Genomic DNA, 20,427 nt, shown 5'->3' with positions numbered 1-20,427 from the left:
AGGGGGCGCTGCTGAGCCGTTCCACCAGAGAGTAAGTAAGAATATTTGATTTGAGCTTCATGTTGTCTGAATGTGTTAATACCTTTAAATCGCCCATTGTTTTGGCAGAAGAACTCCTTTAAATTAAACTGCATAAACATTCCTTGTGCCGCGTTCGCGGACTGTCTGTTAACTCGGGGATGATCTCCAGGTGCAGCAGCTGTTTGTGTGTTTGTTGTCACTGATTCACAGAGAGTCGTGGAGCTCTGTGTGTGTGTAGCGTTAGCTCGATGTGTGTGGACACACTGCCCTCTACTGTTCACTCCAGGTTAGAGCGTTTTCTCATTGATTCAAATATCTTTTCTTCTCCGAGGGTCAGTGAAAGCGTCGTGTCGGCTGCTGATGACGCACTAAGAGCGCGCCAGTCGTCTTCAGACGATATGTTTACGTGACAGGAGCTGAAAATAATAGGTTTTAAGGCTAAATGCACAACAAGAGAAACAGATATCAGCTGATGTCTGAAGGTTAAAAGTCCAGAGTTGTGTTTTCAACGAGAAGAATCCGCACAAACGATGGATTTCTGCGTTAAACAGCTGAAAACAGACTGCGACGAGCTGCTCGGGCGGTTCCGGGAAACAGAGTCGGTCCGATTCGAGGTGTTCTCCAGAATATGGAGGGAAATGAAGTTCTCAGAGATCTTCTAGTAGGTTCACACCTCTCCTTTATACACGTCCTGTTTTTATTTACACCGTTTACTCTGCTCCAGTCATATTTACTAACAGATTAAAACTGGAATTATTGTAAATTCAAATGCTTATTAATGCAAAAAGTAAACAAGGTACCAAGGTAAACAAGAACCAGGGGTATAATAATGTATATTAACATGTAAAGTAACTTGACTCCATTGTGTAGTTGATGATAATAAAAACATTAACGTCTCCTCCATCCCAGCACATCTGGATTAAAGCCCCGGTTATAAATAGCTTTATGTTTAAACACAGAAGAATTGGTTAATTTATGGATAAACATTTGAAAAATTGATCTGATTCGATGCTTTTATTTTGTTAAACTACCTGACTGGTGGCAGGAAATGTGAAAGTTGGTGTATGGATTAAGAAAATAGGAGTTTTCCCTCAGCGCTGTGATGAAGTGACGCTGCTGACGTTCTCCTTGTTCTCCGTGTGGCAGCGGCGTCGTGACGTGGGAGAAGCGAGCGCTCAGCCGCCTGGCTCTGGACACGGCCTGCTGCTACTTCCTGCCGCCGTTCAGCTTCCAGGTCCGAGTGGGAGGACTTTACCTGCTGTACAGCTTGTATCATTGCCAGACCGCCTCGCCTCCAGAGCCGGTCAGAACTGCAACACACACACACCTGTCCTATAGAGGCTCAGCGACAGTTTAAAGTGCTCCCTTTGTCTCGGCCTGCAGATCCGCCTGGCGCTGAGGAACTGGGAGGACACGAAGCAGTTTGAGAAAGACGCTGTGGACGCTCAGCACCTTGACGCTGTTTACATCCTCCGAAAGCTGATGTTCTGCAGAGCGTTCCACTTCACCGCCATGCCCACTCTGGTGAGCTGCCCTGCAGAGAAAACGACTTCTCATTTAAGCCTTTTTAGTGAGAGTGTCTTTGTCCTCGTCTCCTTCCAGCTCTCCTACAAGAAGAAGAGGAAGGTGGAGGGGGCAGTGTTGTGCCCGGAGTTCATGGAGCGAGCGTCTCGACCTCAGGAGCTGATCAACATCGAGCTGCTGGAGGAGCTTTCCAACGTCCACGAGCTTTATGAAAAGCTGAAGACCTCCGTCACCGATCCCACTTCAGGGGTGGGGGATCTGTCCCTCAGTCTGACCAACAAAAAGTTTGTCCCTGAACTCCGCAGCACTGTGCTGGACTTCTACAAGTGGCAGCAGAGGAGCGTGAGTGTTCCACACATGCTCACATCTTCATGCAGCGTCTGTCTGATCTGTTAATGTGATGCTGTGTGTTCTGTCAGGGTGTGGCTGGTGGAGGAGCAGACAGCGGCGAGGGCACGTCCTCTCAGCAGGAGGTGAATGTTCTTCAGCTTTTACCAAAGATTTAGTAATATGTTTGTCCAGAGGGGGGCGCTGTTGACTGACTGACTGCCTGTTTGTGTCCTCAGGGCTCCAACAGAGCAGGACTCCTCGCATACATTAAATCAAAGGCGTACGGACAGGCAGCCGAGGTTTGGAAACATTTTTAACATCTTCTAAATGTATATTAAATCTTTTTCTTCCTAGTATATAATTTATTCCCATCTTAATTCTATTTCATTGACTTATTTTATGTAATAAAACTACTTTGCTTTATATGTTCTTTAATTCCAAGCTGTTAGTTCTGACATTTTCATCAGTATTGAGCATTTAAAGAACTTTTTTTTATATTTTATATCCTTCTGCGATTTTCAGGCCATCAAGTCGAGGCGCCATCGTCAGGTGGAGCTGGATTTCAGCAGCGCAGAGGCCGGACCCGCTCCCAAGTCAGCTGGCTCCAGCATCAGACGGTCACTGAAACGCAAGACTGAGGGGGGCGTCCATATTTCAGGTGAATCCTGCAGGCTGCTAAACAAGGATGAGACGTAGACCAGGAAGTCATGCTGTGACATGAGTCTGACTCTTTGTGTTGTATGAATGAATCTCTTCCACTTTTCTCAGGCGACGTGTGGAAAGGAGCCGCGATGATCACTCGCATCAACGATCTCGCTGCGCCGGACTCGTCTCCTAGCGGTAAGCACGCTCACTCGCTGCACTCTGATCTTCATCCACTCACTGACGTTTTTATTTGTTCTTTCAGAAAACCAAAAACCGCAGAAAAGGTTCAAATGGCGAGACGCATGATGAAGAAACTGAAGAAGACAGCAGACATTTGGTTTTATATATTTTGGAAAATGTGGCTGTTTTTAAATGCATTTTCTCCTGGAGTGAAGTTATCAAAGGAACACTGCTTCTTACTGGGCAAAATGTTTTATATGTATATAAGTGTATATGTATTTATAAAACATGTAATTCTGTTATTTGTGTGTGTTTCAGAATCAGAATCACTTTATTGATCCCAGGGGGAAATTGCTTTCATTCCAGCTGCTCCATGTATACTCAAAAAAACAGGTTAGAAATATATATATAATAAAGTAGTAAGAGTAGAATAAAAATAAAACCTAATAAAATTCTAAACATTCAAGTAAAATCCAGGCAAGTGAAAAACTGATAGTCATATATAATACAACTAATACTGTGTGCAGTAAAAACTTGTCTGCAATAAATCCAATATGGATATAACAGTTTGATGGTCACAGGAAGGAAGGACCTCCTGTGGCTCAGCAGCACGTGGTGGAGAGGATGGAAGCTGTTCTCCAGGATCCCTGCAGCTCAGACAGCGTCCTTCTGTCTTTCTAGTGTGACTGCTCAGGTGTCATCTACTTGTAATAATATTTGATGATTCAATTTCTGCTTTTGTCCACAAATATTTAAATTAAGAAAAGTTAAGAATTGTATGAAGTAGAATCAATAAGCATGGAACATTTTCATATAATAACAAAGATGATCCATTAAGCTTGGTCAAAAACCACATTTAAAACAATCAATTAGTCAAACATCTACATACACACATTGAAAAAAAATGCGATCTTTTACACCTATGGTACATAAACACAGAGAAATGTAAACTTGCTGCTAACACGTGGGTGAGCTTTTAAGCTAACTTAGCATGCTAGCGAAAGCTAACGGTTTCTTGTTGATCGTCACAAAAAGTCCCCTCTGGGGGACTCAGTCAGGACCACCAGACAACACTGACAGGTAGACAGATATGTTTGGTTAAATGTAAACCTAAAATAATAACTTTGACTGCTGAAACTTCATTTAAAAATATAGAATTTGGGTTAAAAAAAAACGCTTTCGCTGAAGCACGCATGCGCGTTTACGCTTACCTGCGTCATTACGCTCAGCGCGTTCTAAATTACGTGCACCGGATGAATTGTTAGAATTCACACCGCAGATTAATAACGTTTATCAACCTGTAATAGCTGCATGTTGGTAAGAAAACATTTCCCTTATATTAGTATTTTGAAGCGTTAGTACATTATTATGTTAAAATAACCGGCCTCTCTATGTAATAAGAGTTAAGAATCAGAACGAGTGTAGCGGTATAGCGTGGTATAAAAAACGTCCCACGGTCCGTGAAGGCGTCGCCGTGCAGCGTTGTGCGGGTGCGGGTCTGGAGGATGAAGAGCGGCGGGGATGCTGCTGCCTCCTCTCCGCCGATCACACACTCGGTTCCGCTGGCAGCCTGAAGAGCAGCAGCAGCAGCCATGGCCTCGGACAGTAAGTACGACCGTCTCCTCGCCCGCTGCCTGCGGTTCTGATGATGATGATGATGATGATGTGAAGCTGGGATGGAGGCTGCTCTCGGATTTATTGTGGCAGCGACATAACGTGTAGGCCAGTTATCCCTCCTCCATTAACACTGTTGATTTGTGATTGTAGCGACGTTATGAGCATTTAAACGCATCATGAAAGAACAAAGGTGATGGTTCCTGCGGGGTTCGGTGGTGGAGTTCTGCTGCTGCCATCATCATCTCTGTGTACTGTCTGTGTAATATATTCCAGTTGCATTTGTAGGTACAGTGCAGGACATTTTCCCTGCACTGCTGCTGCAGCTCAGGCCAGCGTGGAGCCTGTGTTGTGTATTTTTTATCATCTTAAAAACATTCTTCCTTCATGATGTTTTTCTTCCAGTTTACAGAGCACAGAATCCTCGGATGCATCATCTATGCAAATAACAAGCATGAATACATTCACCTTATAGATACACAAACCATCTGACACCCCCCCCCCCCTGTCGTGGCCTCGCAGCTCAAAGAGTCAAAAGTAAACACCAGGAACAAGTCGGGCAGGATCCAAGATGGCATTTCCTTCACAGGAAGGCAGATCCGGCAGCGGGACGCGTGGAGCAGACAGACGGAGAGGGTTCTGGTTGTTTTGGTGTTTCAGACCATGTCCAGGTCTGTCCACAGGAGGAGCCAGAACAGCAGCTAGTGCTGCAGCGTTCTGTGTGTCCAGCTTTAGCAGGCGTACGTCTCTGACATGTTTACACTCTCAGCAGTGTGGATCCAGGTAGGACGTTACTTCAGCTGATGTTTACTTTGGGTTCCATCCAGCCCCTCACAGTGCAGAGTCATGTAGGAGCAGCACTCAGCTGCTGGCAGGTGGAGCGAGGAGGGGAGGAAAAGACATGAAGCTGCTGCAGCGCCTCAGAGTGTCCACGAGGTCCCGCAGGGCTCCTACAGAGCCACTTGAAGCTCAGTGTTGGCCTTGTGACCCCGACTGAGGAGCTCTGATGGGTTTATTCATTTATTTTGAGGCTGTAAATGTGTTTATATCTGACTCACGTCATATGAACAGTGGAGGAACTGCAGTTAGTGTCATCACAAATGAATCACATGAAAGGCAGCTTGAACCCTGGGTCATATTTCTGCATTAAGACCATGATCCACTGAGTGAAGAAGCACGGCAGCATCAGAGCTGTGTGTGTGAGATTCTGGGTGTTGTGGCCTAGTTACAGACTGCTTCGATGTCTAATTCATGGCTCTGTCTTGGAGGCTTTGAGTGCTGTGTGTGTGTGTGTGAGATTAGCAGCATCAGGAAATTGAAGCTGCCTTCAAATCCATGTTTGTTCCTGTTTCTGTGAGCAGCTGACGGGAAACGTCTGACTCAGCTCGACGTGCTGATCCCGGACAAAAGATGATTCATGTAAAAATGAATTAGTCACCGATATGTTTGTTTTCGACCCTTTAATCAATGTATTTATAATAACAGGGACACTAGTGATTTACAAGAAGTCATCAAATTTCCACTGGAGGCGCCTCATCCCTGAAACGACAAGAAAACATTGCATATGTTATGAAAATAATAATATATTTTACTTACATGTAATGTGTCTAAAACTAAACCATCCGCTTGTATTCAGCGTCAGGTGTGATGTCAGGATCTTGGCTGTCGTCGGTGTGTGATCAGCCGCCTGCCTGGCTAACCAGTCCAACATGACAGATCAGCCTGAGCCTGGTGCAGCTGGCTCCGTGTTTAAAGTTCCTCAGAAAGTGGAGGAGGTGCACAGCTGGAACTCCACCTCAGGTTATGTTTGTCTAGTTTACGGTGCAGCCGGCTTCTTCCGTCTGACAGTTCCAGGCCTTCGTCGTCCCGCGGCGCGGTCACATTCCTCCGCCTGGTTGTTGTGTCTCGCTGGTGTTCAGGAAGCGACGTCCGGCTCGCCCAATGAGAGGCAGGAAGGCTGCGCTGAGTGACGGTTCAGGCCGAGGAGCCGGAGGAGGACGGAGGGTTTGAGAGTTTGTTTCTGCCCCAGTGAGAGTTTAGAGGGTAAAAAAGTGAGGAAGAGGAGAGGAGGAAGGCATGGCCAGTGAAGGAGGAACCCCCAAACCAAATCTAAACGCTGCCGGCCGAGGTTGGAGAGAGGGTGAGTGGTGCTGCTGTCATCAGTGTTACAGTCAGGCTGATGTTTTATTTTATTGGAGGCGTCAGACAGAACGCTGCTGTCACATGGTCAGTGTCTGTCTGTCTGCTCCTGGCTGTGTTATAAAGTTTATACAGAGCGGGTTAAGGAGGAGCCGTGAGGTCAGGGAGCCGTGAGGTCAGGGAGCCGTGGGGTCAGGGAGCCGTGGGGCCAGGGAGCCGTGGGGTCAGGGAGCCGTGGGGTCAGGGTTCAGTTCTGCTCCTTTCTGCTCATCCTGTGCAGGCGTTCAGTCGTTCTTCTGTGAGTTCCTCATCTTTGTTGTAGTTCAATGTGTGTTTTTCATCTTTGTTGCCATGTTTGCTTTGTCTCGGGACATTTTGTGTCTCCTAGGGATCGTTTTGGATTGTTGTCATTTTTTGCACATTGCACATTTTACACAGACACACACAGACCTGATTGTGTAGTTGGTTTCACAGCCGTGTGTGGTGTGTCTTTGTGTTGTTGAAGAAGAATTGATGACACACTCTTGTTGACAGCCTCTGTTGATTCTGGCAGTATCGAGTGACAAACGTGACATTAGCAGCTCCTAGATACAGAAACAACAGTAGGAAGACGTTAGCTTAGCATGCTAACAGAAGCCTCCCAGAACCGTGACCGTTCATGTATGAGTGTGTAGGAAACATGTAGGAGTGATGACAACAAGTTATAGAGGGCACCACAGAAGAACAGAGGCGGAGTGGGGTCCCCGGTCTCAGAGCTGAACACAGTCATGTAATAGTTGTAACAAGTATTGTATATCACACACACATGTGTATTGTTTTGTAGTCCTGTGTGTGTGTGTGTGTGTGTGTGAGTGTTTTTATTTCTCTCTCTTCATGCAGCTGCTTGTCTTTTTGCGTGATGTGTAAATTGTGTAACTCCAGCACAGTTGTAACAAACAGCCGTTGTAATGCAGCCTTTTCACCAGCAGGTGGCGCCTCTACATCAGTGGTGTTAGAAAGGCCTCATTGATCAGCATTTCTAAATGAACTGGTGACTGGTCTGACATTAAATACGACTACACACTTTCTGCTCAAAGAATTATTCATTTTGAATATTCTACAGCTCAATGATAACCTCCATGTTTACACAGAAAAGCCTTAAATGCCCCCCCCCCACCAAAAACAAGACAAAAATAAACACTACTTCCCACAGATTTCAGGCATTTGTCTGTAATGTGACGGGTGCAGATAAGTGACCTGTCTTTTTGCATCAGAGGTTTTTTTGGTTCTTTAATTTCCACCATCTCTTAACCCTGAGATATTCTCATCCTCTCGGCCAATCAGGACAAACAGACAGACGGCGCCATGGTAACATCAGTCCTTCTTGCATGTGGGTGGAAAAAAGTACATTCATTATACCTTAACAGAGCCACTGGACTGTTTCCAGGGAAACTATGATTTTCAGGTGTGTGTGTGTGTGTGTGTGTGTGTGTGTGTCCTGATCTGGGTCCTGATAGCAATAACAGCAGCTGTTTGTGTGTCAGTGAACGTCACAGGAGCTCCCTGGATCTTTCAGTAGAGTGTAGGTGATGTGTGTACAGGATTATAATCTGAGATTCAGAGACTGAAAAAACAGGTAGTTTAATTCATATTGTTGTAATGGTTTTCATTGACAGAATGGATACCGGCCCCCAAGAGGCCAGAATGAGTCACTGCAGGAATGTGGTGTCCTTGGTCCATTAACATTTGGAAGGCCTTAACCAATCAGAGTAAACCCAACAAGCAGCAGAGGACATCTGAAAGCTAGTAGTTAGCGGTTAGCATGTCCGCTGTAGATTTGTTTTGTTTTAGTGGGACTCTGTGCCAGCAGCAGCCTTGGGTGTCCCACAGACTGCAGTTCCTTGACTGTCCACTTGAGGCTGTCTCCAGAAGTGAGTCAGTCCCCACAGACCTCCATGGTTAAAGTTTGACACTAATGAGCACACTCTAGGAGCTGCTGCATGTCTCCTGCGATGGCAGGATGCTGGATTAGCATGGCTGGCTAATCTCACCCATGTCAGAGTTTAGGCTAATGCTAACAGCTGTGTCTGGCTCTGAGCTGTGAGTCCACATGTGCAGAACCGACCTCATGGCTCAGTAAATGTCTGTTTTTTCTTCATAAGTGCTTTTGAGCAAGGCACTAAGCCAAGGTGTTAGCTTGACAAATGCTCACTTGCTTAAAAAAAAGGTGTGATCAATCTGAGAAGCACCAAAAGCTGCAGTTCCTCCAGTGGCCACTAGGTGGACTTCTTCCATGCTTCCAGACTCTCCGTGTTCATACATGCAGATGTGTTTTTCTCTCCAGCTCCAGTGCTGCAGAAGATGAATCCTCATTAAACTGAGCTGGTGCAGACGTAGTATACATGTATGACACTAATTACCCACATTGATCGGTGACCTCACAGCGACCCGGGGCCGTCAGCAGGCGCTTCTTTTATTGCACGCTGAACCGCGTTCTTCCTCCTCGTATCTCTTGTTAATTAGCGCTCACAGACGTGGCGTTCGCCGCCGTGCGACTTCTTTTCCCTCCTCCGTCTTCATCTAAGCCTCACATCAAAGTGCTCCTCTCCTCTGGAGAGAAGTCAGCGGCCGCATAGTAATCAGAGGACTCAGTATTCACACACACACACAGCCCCTCAGAACGTGTGTCTGTCACAGATTAGTGGATGTTGTATCGATCGCTCCGTCCCTGATCTGACGCCTCTTATTGACTCCTGGGTCACGTCGCCTCCCTGATCCTGGTTTGTACAGATATTCATACATGAGCCGGACGACTTCCTGCTGCTGTGATCACCTTCCACAGGTTATCTAATATGGGAGGAGTGTGTGTGTGTGTGTGTCTGTGTGTGTCTGTGTGCATGTGTGTGTGTGTGCCTGTGTGTGTGTGTTTGGTGTGTGTGTGTGTGTGTGTGCATGTGTGTGTGTGTGTGTGTGTGTCTCTGTGTGTGTGTCTGTGTGTGTGTGTGTGCTGTGTGTGTGTGTGTGTGTGTGTGTGTGTGTGTCTGTGTGTGTGTGTGTGTGTGTGTGTGTGTGTGTGTGTGTGTGTGTGTCTGTGTGTGTGTGGTGTGTGTCTGTGTGTGTGTGTGTGTGTGTGTGTGTGTGTCTGTGTGCATGTGTGTGTGTGCCTGTGTGTGTGTTTGGTGTCTGTGTGTGTGTGTTTGGTGTGTCTGTGCCTGTGTGTGTGTGCCTGTGTGTTTGGTGTGTGTGTTTGGTGTGTGTGTGTGTTTGGTGTGTGTGTGTGTTTGGTGTGTGTCTGTGTGTGTCTGTGTGTTTGGTGTGTGTGTGTGTGCCTGTGTGTGTGTTTAGTGTGTGTGTGTGTGTGTTTGGTGTCTGTCTGTGTGTGTGTGTGTGTTTGGTGTGTGTGTGTGTGTGTGTGTGTGTTTGGTGTCTGTCTGTGTGTGTGTGTGTGTGTGTTTGGTGTGTGTCTGTGTGTGTCTGTGTGTTTGGTGTGTGTGTGTGTGCCTGTGTGTGTGTTTAGTGTGTGTGTGTGTGTGTTTGGTGTCTGTCTGTGTGTGTGTGTGTGTTTGGTGTGTGTGTGTGTGTGTGTGTGTTTGGTGTCTGTCTGTGTGTGTGTGTGTGTGTGTTTGGTGTGTGTGTGTGTGTGTTTGGTGTCTGTCTGTGCCTGTGTGTGTGTTTGGTGTGTCTGTGTGTGTGTGTTTGGTGTGTGTGGGTGTGTGTGTGTTTTTGGTGTCTGTGTGTGTGTGTGTCTGTGTGTGTGTGTGTGTGTGTTTGGTGTGTGTGTTTGGTGTGTGTGTGTGTTTGGTGTGTCTGTGTCTGTGTGTGTGTGTGTGTGTGTGTGTGTGTGTCTGTGTGCAGCAGGTGTGAGGACAGACTAACCCGGGGTTTCTTCCTGTCCATCTGGGTGCAGACAGTAGGAGGCTCTGATTCTCCAACACTGAGCTCAGTGTCTGAGCAGCTGAGAGGGGAAACTCCTTTTTACAGCCGCACCCGAACACACCGCCGTGCTGTGTTCACCTCAATGTGCGTTCTACATTCATTTATTAGTCATCTTTCTATTGGCACAATACTGATGCTCTAATCAATACGTTTTGTTGTTGCAGGTTCGTCTTCTAAAGCTGCTCCTGCTAGTTATTTAGCAACATTAGCATGTGTGTGGCTAACCTGAATGTTGTTCTTTCAGCTCCTGTTATCTTTCTTTTCTGCACAACCAGGAAGTCATGACTGACTGACACATGACCAGCAGTCATGTTTGTCCAACACAGGGTTAAACAGTGTAAAATAAGCAGAGGCTGTGACTGGGTGTGTTGATCAGGAACATCTGTGAGTCCAGCTTCTCCTGAATGACAGAGACAAAAGGTTGAATCAGATAAATCGTAGTATTTCATCCTCACGGACTCATACGCTGTCGAGTGCTTCTCTGTGGGATGTGTACTCAGCTCTCATTGATTTTTGCTCGCTGAAGCGTTGCCGAGGAAACCGGAGACGGCCGTGTTGCCCCCCCCCCCCCCCTTCCACTCGTTATGCATTTCTATTCAGAGCCTAAGTCGCCTCATTGAGAGCAGAGCAGTGCTCTCTTCATGTCTCCACCTCAGTTCATCTCTCTTCTCTGACGTTCACCCACTTTTCTTTCCCATCCGCTCTGAATTCTTCCAACTTCTTCCTTCTTAATGAAAAAATGTCTGCCAGTTTTTAAAGAGGTCCTGGTCCAGGCACCCCACTGTGACAGCAGAACAGGGGCGTGATCTTAGGCCCCGTTCAAAGTGGAGAGAGTCAGTCCAGCTAGAGTAGGATTGAATCCAGATCGACTTTAATCTGAATATGTTCAGATCTGTTTTCAAATCACAGTGTGTCCGTGCTCAACCCAGCTTAACCCGGCTTGTTTGTTGTCCTCCAAACCGCTAGGTGGCGCCTCGTAATATACAGAGTCCATTCAGGCCGCGGTAGGACCACATGTGTGTGTGTCGTGTGTTTTTTTTTGTCCCGTGTCGTTCGTTCTTTTGTTTTTTTTGGTTCAAAAAGCAGTTTATTCCTTTGCAGCCCTGTGGAAAATAAACTCGGGGCAAAGCTGTCGTAGTTCGATTGTTGTTTACATACGGCTTTTGTACGCGACCCGGACACTGTCCCCGTGAACCAGAAGTATTACGGCGTTAGCTGGATTTGCTAGCTGCATTTGTGTTGTGATGTAAGTCAATCCGGCTAGCTCCACCTCCGAGAGGTGGATCGAGATCTATCCGGATATATCCAGATACGCATTGTTCAGACTCAGAAAAAAACTCTGGATATATCTGGATCTGGCCTGAATCCCGCTGTAGTCGGATTTGATTTCTTAGTTTCACTTTTGAGGTGTAGGAGACTAAAGGTTTCTTCACTGATGTGTTCTAGCAGCTTTTCCCACAGAGACAACATGTCAAAAACACGTGTGAAGGTCCTGCAGGCTGCTCTGGAAGTTGTTACATATGTTATGCTGATCGTCCAATCAGCTGCTGAGTTCGTTTACAGTTTCCTACAACATCCCAGATGTAGCTTAGATGTAGCTTAGCAACCCCAGTCCGGTAACCTGCCACAGTGCCATGTGCATCAAGCTAATCTCCTCCATGTCTGAGGCTAATGCTAACAACTGTATCTTGCTGTTCATGAAGGGGTTAACATTGACTCCATGGCTCAGTAATGACCTGTTTTCTCCTCCGTCAGTGCCCTTGAGCAAGGCACTGAGCAGCTGTTTTTACTGTGCTGTTGAGCACCGGGTGACTCGGATACTAAAGTCTCACTCGTTCTGTCTGTATGTATCACATGTACCATGCGTACTGTGTGTGTGTCTGTGTGTGTGTGTGTGTGTCAGGCTGTCTGTTTGTGTGGTCTGATCAGTGTGTCATTGTGTGTCCCCTCTCCCTCTCCCTCCTCCTGCCAGTCACCCCGGAGGCCATCGGCTTCCTGTCTGCGGTGGGCGTCTTCATCGTTGCGTTGGCCGTCCTCTTCCTCTTCATCAACAAGAAGCTCTGCTTCTCACGCGTCGGCGGGCTGCCCTGCCTCGAACAACATGGCCGCCGCAAGAAGGGACGGGCAGGGATCCGCCAGGGGCTTGGTGAGTGATGACACCCCGCTCAGTTACTGTTCTGGAGCTTTTTAACTTCCCATGGTCCTTGAATGCATCACGGGTTAGTTATTAAACATCATCAAGGATACAGTAGTGGAGGTTTTGTGTCTTGTTACACAACCTGAACCCTGTCAGAGAGAGAGAGAGCGCGCACGCCTCCTCCCATTAAACTCTTCAGTGACAGAGAAGGTGGGCGAGTTTGTATTTGTGCTGTGATTTCTGTGGGCGAGTGTGTACGTACGAGAGAAAGAGCTGACTCAGAGCTCGCAACAAAAATCTTAACATGGCGAAACCTTGAAGAACAGAATAATAAGAGCGCTGCAGAGAGACACGGTTTGTAGACTTTCCTTCCTCCCTCTTGTCAAACAGAGAAACACCCACAGAGCAAAGGTCACAGAGCAGGTCACAGACACACACATGTGTGTGTGATGCTAGCTTCACTTTGGTCATATTTTTGTAGCTTTTATTGGCTGAACCAGATGAAGACAGGAGGACAGAATCAATGAGGCTGATGATGAAGACTGAAGGGGTTCTCCTTGGCAGAGTTATGAATGATCTTTAATGTTCAGCACTGATGCTAACAGTGCTGCTAACAGTGATGCTAATGTAAACAATGCCCTGTGGGTGGCTTTATCCAGACTGTGAGCAGAGGCTGAGCTGGTTTGTTGGCTCTCCACCTGTAGCAGGTGGAGCTTCTGGTATTTCCTGAACAAACATCCTGTTCAGAGTCTCTGCGCCACGTTCACAGCTCAAACCCCTCTGGAGCTCCACAGGACGAGGTAGGGCAGCTGGACACAGCGCAGAGCTTTTCAACATCATACACAGGTTGCTGCATATTTCATATTTCCTTACGGTTCTTTGGCTTCATAAGTTTCGGTGGGCGGGTCTAAGACGGAAGCAAATGATTCTGTTGACTGTGGGTTAATGTTTATGCCTAAATAAATACATATGAATGTAAATATGACTATATGAACATATTTACACATGAAAGTATTGTTCAAATGCATATAAGAAATACATTATTATTATTATTATAGTTATTGTAATTGGATCATTGTGTCCTCTCCGGGAAGTCCTCAGCAGGTGGAACCGTCAGTCAACCTGTGCTGTTTGATCAATATAATCATTGAGCCACATTACTCCACTGTGGCAGTGGAGCGGTCACTCGCCTCCCTTCCTTTTCTTCTGATTACCATGGTGACCGCTCAGGTGCATACTGTGACCTGCAGTTTAGAGAGGGGGAGGCTGATCACTCCGCCGCCGCCGCCGCGCCGCTCACTCTGCTGTTGCTATCCAGTTATGAAGGAAGTGAAGTGACCCTCCAACACGCTATTACCTTCATCAGGAGAGCGTGTGTGTTCACTCACTGTGGATGGTTTTACTCCCACACAGCACTGAATGGCTGCTGCGTCTGTGAAGGCGGCGGGGATTCAATAGTTCTTTTTGTTCACGAGTCAAGTGCAGCAAAATGAAGAAACAACCACAGAGTGTGGACTCAGTGTTCCTCTTCAATATGTCATTAACTTCTAATGATTCGACTCATCAAAGGAGCAGGAAAAGACGCCCTGACTCATGGTTGTCGTCTAAAAACAAGAAAATTAAACATTATTTGAAACTATTTGAGTCAAGCTGTAGAGAGGAAGTGCAGTTCTTTGAGTGGCCACTTGAGGGAGACCAAAAGCTCATACTTTTCTCATACAGGTTCCTCCATCTTGAGGAGGAAGTGAGCGGCCACTTCCAACTGGTGGAAGCTGGAGTGGTAGAAACTTTGGTCAAAGATAGCAGTGTGTCATCTGCATAGAGGTGTTAGCCTCAGCTCTGTAACGCTCACGCGCTGTTCTTCTTCTCTTCGCTGTCTGGATTCCTCTCCTCTCCTGAACTCTCCCAGTTTTTCCCTGTTTATCTCTCCCTCTGTTTCCCTGTGTTCACCTCCCTCCAGTGGACAGCTACGGCGGCGGCGACGAGGACGATGACGACATCAGCAGCTCCTCTGACAGCGAGGATGAGGTCCTGAAACAGTTTGAGATCTCTGTGTCACGCTCGCAGAGTTTCCGCAGCACGGCGGCGGCGGCTACTGGCTCCGAGCAGCAGTCCCAGCAGGTCCAGCAGGCCCAGCTGTCGTTGGGTCGACGCCACAAGTTCACCCGACTGTCAGACCACGAAGAGGGCAGCACTGAGCCGTCAGACTGTGAAGGTACTGATCACAGCATGTCTGCGAGGATCTTTGAGCTGGCACGTAGCATGTCTACAGACAGACTACTTCCTCAGAGGATGCTGATTGGTCCAAACCACTGACAGCTAGACCACAGGTGCAGACAATTAGAGAAATAAACCTGAAGCTGGTGTGCTGCCTGAGCTAATTTAAGCTAGTTTCCCTTTCCTTATTTCCAGTGTAACTTTCCTGCTCCACACAGCAGCAGCTTTGTTTTGATCACAGCAGCAGCTGTGTGGTGGGCGGCGACATCGTTCGGTCAGGGTCACTCTGCCTCAGCTCACATCATGTGTCCTCCATCTTTAACTGACATGTGAGCGGCACAGTGACATGAGCGAGGTACAGCACATAACAACAGGCTGGTGACTCACCTCGGCCTGTTGCCATGGTGACCCCTCTGTGCAGCCATCAATATAACAGTCAGAGCTTCCTTAATGAGAGAGAATTGGAGATAATTGCTATTGATTGGTCTGAGGTACGGCTTGTTCGCACAGCGTTCCTGCATCAGGAAGAAAAAAATAGAAGGTCCGACAGATGACAAAAAATCACCATGGTAACACACACAAACACACAGCATTCAGGAAGCTGCTTTTACATCTCTGTGACTGAATTAGACCCGGAGGAGATGTTCAAACCAGCCAGGTGAGGGGGCGGAGTCTCAAATGCTAGCAGCTGATTGACCTGGAGGGCCTGTTACCTGCTAACTATGCTATGCTAACTACTGTCTGCTACAATCTGTTGACTCCTCTGATCTTCTTCCACTCACCGATTTGAACTTTCTATCTGCAGAAATGGAGGCTCAGGGCCGTCACGGCTTCCTGGACCCACTGTCCGCCGCACTGGAGGAGAGCGAGCAGGCGTCCGCTCCTTCCCTGGAGAAAGCTGTCAGAGTGGAGGCGCCGGCAGCCAGCAGGGACAGCCCCACCCCGGGCATGCGTCGACAGGCCGCGGACGGCAGCGAGGACACGGAGAACGTGACGGATAACGACAAGAACGAAGCCACTGACAGCTCGTCCGCCTGGAGCCCAGAGGTACTGCAGCCTGGTGTAACAACTCTGATTCTTTAATGGGGGGGGGGGGGACTGACTATGACCTTACCGTTACCCATCATGCCTGGCAGGGGTATCGTAGTCCCTCAGCTGTGAGGGGATTATCAGCCTGCTGTGTTAATCCGCTCAGGCTCCATGTAGAAGAAACAAACACAGACTCTCAGGTTCTCTGCAGTTCCTGCTCTCCCCACGCTTTGGCTGACAAACAGAATCTCATGAATAATTATGGTGTGTGTGTGTGTGTGTGTGTGTAAACAGTGTGTGTGTGTATATGTTTGTATGTGAGATGTATTTCGGTGCATGTACGTAGGAGATCAGCGATGTGGAGTCTTAACAACCCCTCAGTCACCAAATCACACTTTGGAATGGAGAGCAATCTGTGCTGTAGACACCTCCCACACACACACACACACACACACACACACACACACACACTTAAAACACACATGAGTTTGTGGTGAGTGGTGTAGCAGCATTGTGTTTATACATTAACAGCTACAGCAGGTACCGCTGCTGCAGCCTGAGCAACATGCCCCAAAACAGCTGCTACAGGAGTGGATCTCTGCAGCGCCCCCTTGTGTGGGGGGTTGTATGTTTTTTTTTTTTAAATTAACCCTTAGCCATATCGACGGCGACACTCTGCCCCGCTCTGTCCACACTCCACACGGTCGATGTGTTGTGGCCGGGGCTGGCTGGGTTAGAACCAGGAGACCTTTCAAAAGACAATCAGCTGAGAGATACATTCTTCTTTAATTCCTCATACATCATGTTTTTTTCTCCTTTTCTTTGGCAGCAGGAGCAGCCGCCGCTCCTCAATGAGCTCTCCTCTCAGCCCGTCAGCTCCACCCCTCGAACCCCCATCTCCAAATGTGGAGACCTGCTCCTCTCCCTGGAGTACCAGCCCGACTTGGAGAAGGTCCTGGTCTCTGTGATCGCAGCCCGGGACATCCCCGATAAAGCCCGCAGCGGCATGGACTCCTGGCAGGTGCACATGGTCCTCCTGCCCTCCAAGAAACAGCGGCACAAGACGTCGGTGCAGAAAGGCTCGCTGCCGCACTTCAACGAAACCTTCCGCTTCTCCCGCCTGGAGCCGTCCGACCTGCAGATGTCGGCCGTCCGGTTCCGGCTGTATGCGCTGGGAGGCAGGATGTCCCGCGAGCGCATGATGGGGGAGAAGTTGCTGCATTTGGGAGAGCTCAACCCGGAGGGGGGTGCGATGGAGACGACGCTGCTTCTGGAGCCGCGCAGTAACCTCAAGGTGAGTCCGAAACACAGACGCTTTCTCACGTGCTGCTTGTGTCTGTTCTGGCCTGAGGTCACATGTCCACGTCCCTCCTCAGAGCTTGGGCTCCCAGCTGAGTCTGTCTGCCGTGTCCCAGAGCGACAGCGCCTCGTCCACTCAGTCTCTGACCCACGGCGGCGTCCCCGAGCTCCTGGTCGGTCTCTCCTATAACGCAACAACCGGACGGATGTCTGTGGAGCTCATCAAGGGCAGCCACTTCAGGAACCTGGCCATCAACAGACCCCCAGGTCTGCAGGGAGCCTCCCACTGAGCCCTGATTCTAACGTTTGTATCATGACTCCTCCTCACTTCTCCTCCTCTCTCCCTCCTCCTGTCCAGACACCTACGGCCGGCTGTCTCTGCTGAACTCGGTGGGTCAGGAGATGTCCCGCTGTAAGACATCAGTGCGTCGTGGTCAGCCCAACCCCGTCTACAAGGAGACGTTTGTCTTCCAGGTGGCGCTGTTCCAACTGTCGGACGTCACGCTGCTGATCTCCATCTACAACCGCCGCAGCATGAAGCGCAAAGAGATGGTGGGCTGGATCGCTCTGGGCCAGAACAGCAGCGGCGAGGAGGAGCAGCTCCACTGGCAGGACATGAAGGAGAGCCGGGGACAGCAGGTGTGCCGCTGGCACGTCCTGCTGGAGGCGTAACGTCGCTGCCTGTGGGACGGGGTGGAGGTTTGCAGACTGGAGGATGATGCATGAAGTTGGACAGCATAGCCACACAAACCTGGAACTATTCGTCTGTCGTCCTTCAAAGAGGAGCTGAGAGTTTGTCTTCGCCGCTTTGGTTTCTTTTTTTTGTGGAAAGTAAATTAGCGCTGAGCGTGTGGTGCAGTGAGAGGAACCTGGAACAGAAATCTGTTCAGGGCTGGTCTGGATGGTAAACGGTCAGCTAAAACCAGATCGAAGCCGAGCTACAAGCTAGCAGATTTAGCATCCAGATGAGTCCTGGAAGGCGGAAGTCAGCCTGATTTCAGACATTAGCTGAAAACTAATCAGATTTATTAAGATAGTCACATACAGAGGGGTTAAATATGATATCTGCTGACTGCTGGAGGACCATGTGACTTTAAAATGCTGTAAAAGGACTGAAGAGCGGGAGTGGGAGATATTTTATGTGTAAAGTGGCGTCTCATTCATATTCAGCTCTCATTCATATTCTCCTGATGCTCGTGCTGCTCCACAGGAAGCTCAGCAGCTGGAGCCTCTTCAGCCGGCAGAGACGAGCCTCATCAGCGCTGAATGATGCGGCTCGGCCTCCTCCACGTGGCAAAGCTCATCAATGGCTGAGCAGGGAAGAGGCTTTAAATATGCCTCTGCAGCTGTTAATAACAGGCCATGAATTAGCCTGGAAGTGTGTGTTTCTCTCGCCCTCTGGGTGGTAATTGGTAGTTACAGCTGTGGAGCGCTGCCGTGTGATGACGGTGACGCTGCTGCTAAGGCTCATCCTCTTTCCGTCGGAGCGTCTTTGAGTCACAAGGCAGCAGTTCAGCCCGGAGGGCGGATTATATGTGTTTGTGTCGACAGCCTGTGTAGCTCCAAACCCTCAGGGGTTCACGCACACACACACACACACACACACACACACAGAGGTGTGGCTGCTGGTTTGTTTTTCCTCGGGCAGGTAACAGCAGCTTTTTGGTGACTTCAGGAGGTTGTTGCATCGTCTTCCACCGCCTTCATCTTCATCACATCCACCCTTTGTAAGAGGCGAGCTGGCAGATGTATAAATGATTCAGAGCAGCAGAACATGAACTGTTGAAGGACACGTGAATGGATTCACTCTGTATCTGCTGGATGCAGACGCTGCTGTGAGCGCTGTGCAGAACCTTAAAGCTGCAGGTTTATTTCAGGTATACATGAAGCGCGGTGGGACGACAGGAGCTGCAGCCGGCTCACACTCCTCCAGAGGATTCGCCTGTTATTTAGCTGTCGATATTATTTTGTATAAAGACCAAAATAATGTAGTTTGGAGTCAAAGACCACAACCAGAGTCTTGTTAGCTCTCTGCTGTTAGCGTCTGACACTAACGTTCTGCTTTAAAATGAGCTCAGAACGCTGTCGCAGCTTCTGTTTGTTTGGCAGGTTCATGTGTGAAATGGTTTATTTTGGATAACCTGGGCCGTGCTCTCCTGACAGGAACTTCGATCTTTGAGTGTCTGACTTTTATTAGCTGCAGCAGGCACGCTAATTAACATTATTATCCAGGAAACCTGACGTCTGTCTTGCACATGAATTCATGCTAACTCTGCAAAGCTACAGCTAACACGTCTCTGGTTAGATGTTTTTATATCGGCTGTAGAAGACACAAACACGAGCTTGTTAGCTGTTGTATTATAGCACAAAACCACCAAGACACACTCTAAGAACTGGTCAGGCAGCACAAGCCTCCGAGCATGATGGGTAACGAGTAACTCTGTGGGCTAAAGTTAGCCTGGAGCAGAGGTGAAAGCAGCGTCCTGCCAGGAAACTGGCAGCTCATCAATATTTACTGTAGTTTGTGTAGAAGTGGGTATATTTTATGCATGTGGAGTTGTTGTACTGAAGCATATCTATTTATATTTTATAAAACGCTGTTCTTAAACACGCCCCGGGATTGTATGGACACTCGTGCATGCTCAGTTTCAGACTCCAGGTTGTATTACAGATGTGAGACAATCATGACTGCTGCAGATGTAATACTGATGAAGTGCCTGTAACCCCCCCCCCCCCCCCCCCACACACACACACACACACACACACACACACACACACACACACACACACACACACTTGCATGAAGCCTTCCTCGTGGTGCGTTTCTTGTGGACTGCATGTGTGGAAGGTTTTAGTGGTGGAGGCCAGGACCAGGGCTGGTCAAAGACCAGTAAGAGTCCTCCAGTGTCAGGAATAGACACCAGGAGGGGCTGTAGATGGGGGGGAAGAGCCTGTTACCACGGTAACGAGAATATTTTATAATTGAAGTCGTTTTTGTGCCTAAACGTAAGAAATTAGTGATTAAAAGTGAAACAAAGTGTTAAAATAAAACATGGACGTGCGTCTAACAGAGTGTCCATATGTGACGCTGCCAGTGATGCTAGGCTAATGCTAGGCTAATAGCTAGGCTAACGGCCTCCTGCTCCACCTTCCACACAGAGCGGGGTCTGTTGTGTTTTGTACAGACTCCTCCACCGTGTGCACAGACCGTGGAAGCACAGAGTGGGGGTGTCTCAGGTGAAGCCGTCCTCTGTGCACCGGACCTGCGGCCCTGGTTTTGGCCGTGCATGTTGAGCCCCCGCAGCACCCAGAAAGCACTTTTTGTACCAAGTTTTGTGGTTGCCAATAAAAAAAGGCAGGAGATCCCTGCTGTGGAA

At 48.4% G+C, this 20,427-nt stretch overlaps 2 protein-coding genes across 4 annotated transcripts; both read left to right on the top strand.

Annotated features, from left to right (window-relative positions):
• The first annotated feature begins 378 nt into the window (after positions 1-378).
• snapc1b (small nuclear RNA activating complex, polypeptide 1b) lies at positions 379-3,002 on the top strand. Its single transcript, XM_028395716.1, has 9 exons — positions 379-682; positions 1,168-1,324; positions 1,405-1,545; positions 1,624-1,887; positions 1,965-2,018; positions 2,112-2,174; positions 2,398-2,533; positions 2,644-2,715; positions 2,783-3,002. Exons 1-9 carry the CDS (start codon positions 552-554, stop codon positions 2,824-2,826), a joined length of 1,062 nt encoding a protein of 353 aa, XP_028251517.1. The 5' UTR covers positions 379-551; the 3' UTR covers positions 2,827-3,002.
• A 1,044-nt stretch (positions 3,003-4,046) lies between these two features.
• On the top strand, positions 4,047-20,427 carry LOC114427971 (synaptotagmin-16-like). Of its 3 annotated transcripts, none has more exons than XM_028396223.1 (7): positions 4,047-4,305; positions 12,341-12,514; positions 14,466-14,720; positions 15,528-15,769; positions 16,581-17,045; positions 17,128-17,317; positions 17,409-20,427. In XM_028396223.1, the coding sequence occupies exons 1-7, from the start codon at positions 4,293-4,295 to the stop codon at positions 17,720-17,722; spliced, it is 1,653 nt and encodes a 550-aa protein (XP_028252024.1). In that variant the 5' UTR covers positions 4,047-4,292; the 3' UTR covers positions 17,723-20,427. The 3 variants fall into 3 exon arrangements, with proteins under 3 accessions (XP_028252024.1, XP_028252023.1, XP_028252022.1); XM_028396222.1 differs by lacking the exon at positions 4,047-4,305 and adding an exon at positions 6,055-6,454 and having other exon boundaries at positions 16,584-17,045; XM_028396221.1 differs by lacking the exon at positions 4,047-4,305 and adding an exon at positions 6,060-6,454.

The sequence above is a fragment of the Parambassis ranga genome, chromosome 22, assembly GCF_900634625.1.
Source record: "Parambassis ranga chromosome 22, fParRan2.1, whole genome shotgun sequence".
Lineage (NCBI taxonomy): Eukaryota > Metazoa > Chordata > Actinopteri > Ambassidae > Parambassis > Parambassis ranga.
The sequence above is the reverse complement of the archived record's forward strand: the minus strand, read 5'-3'. Positions and strand labels throughout refer to the sequence as shown.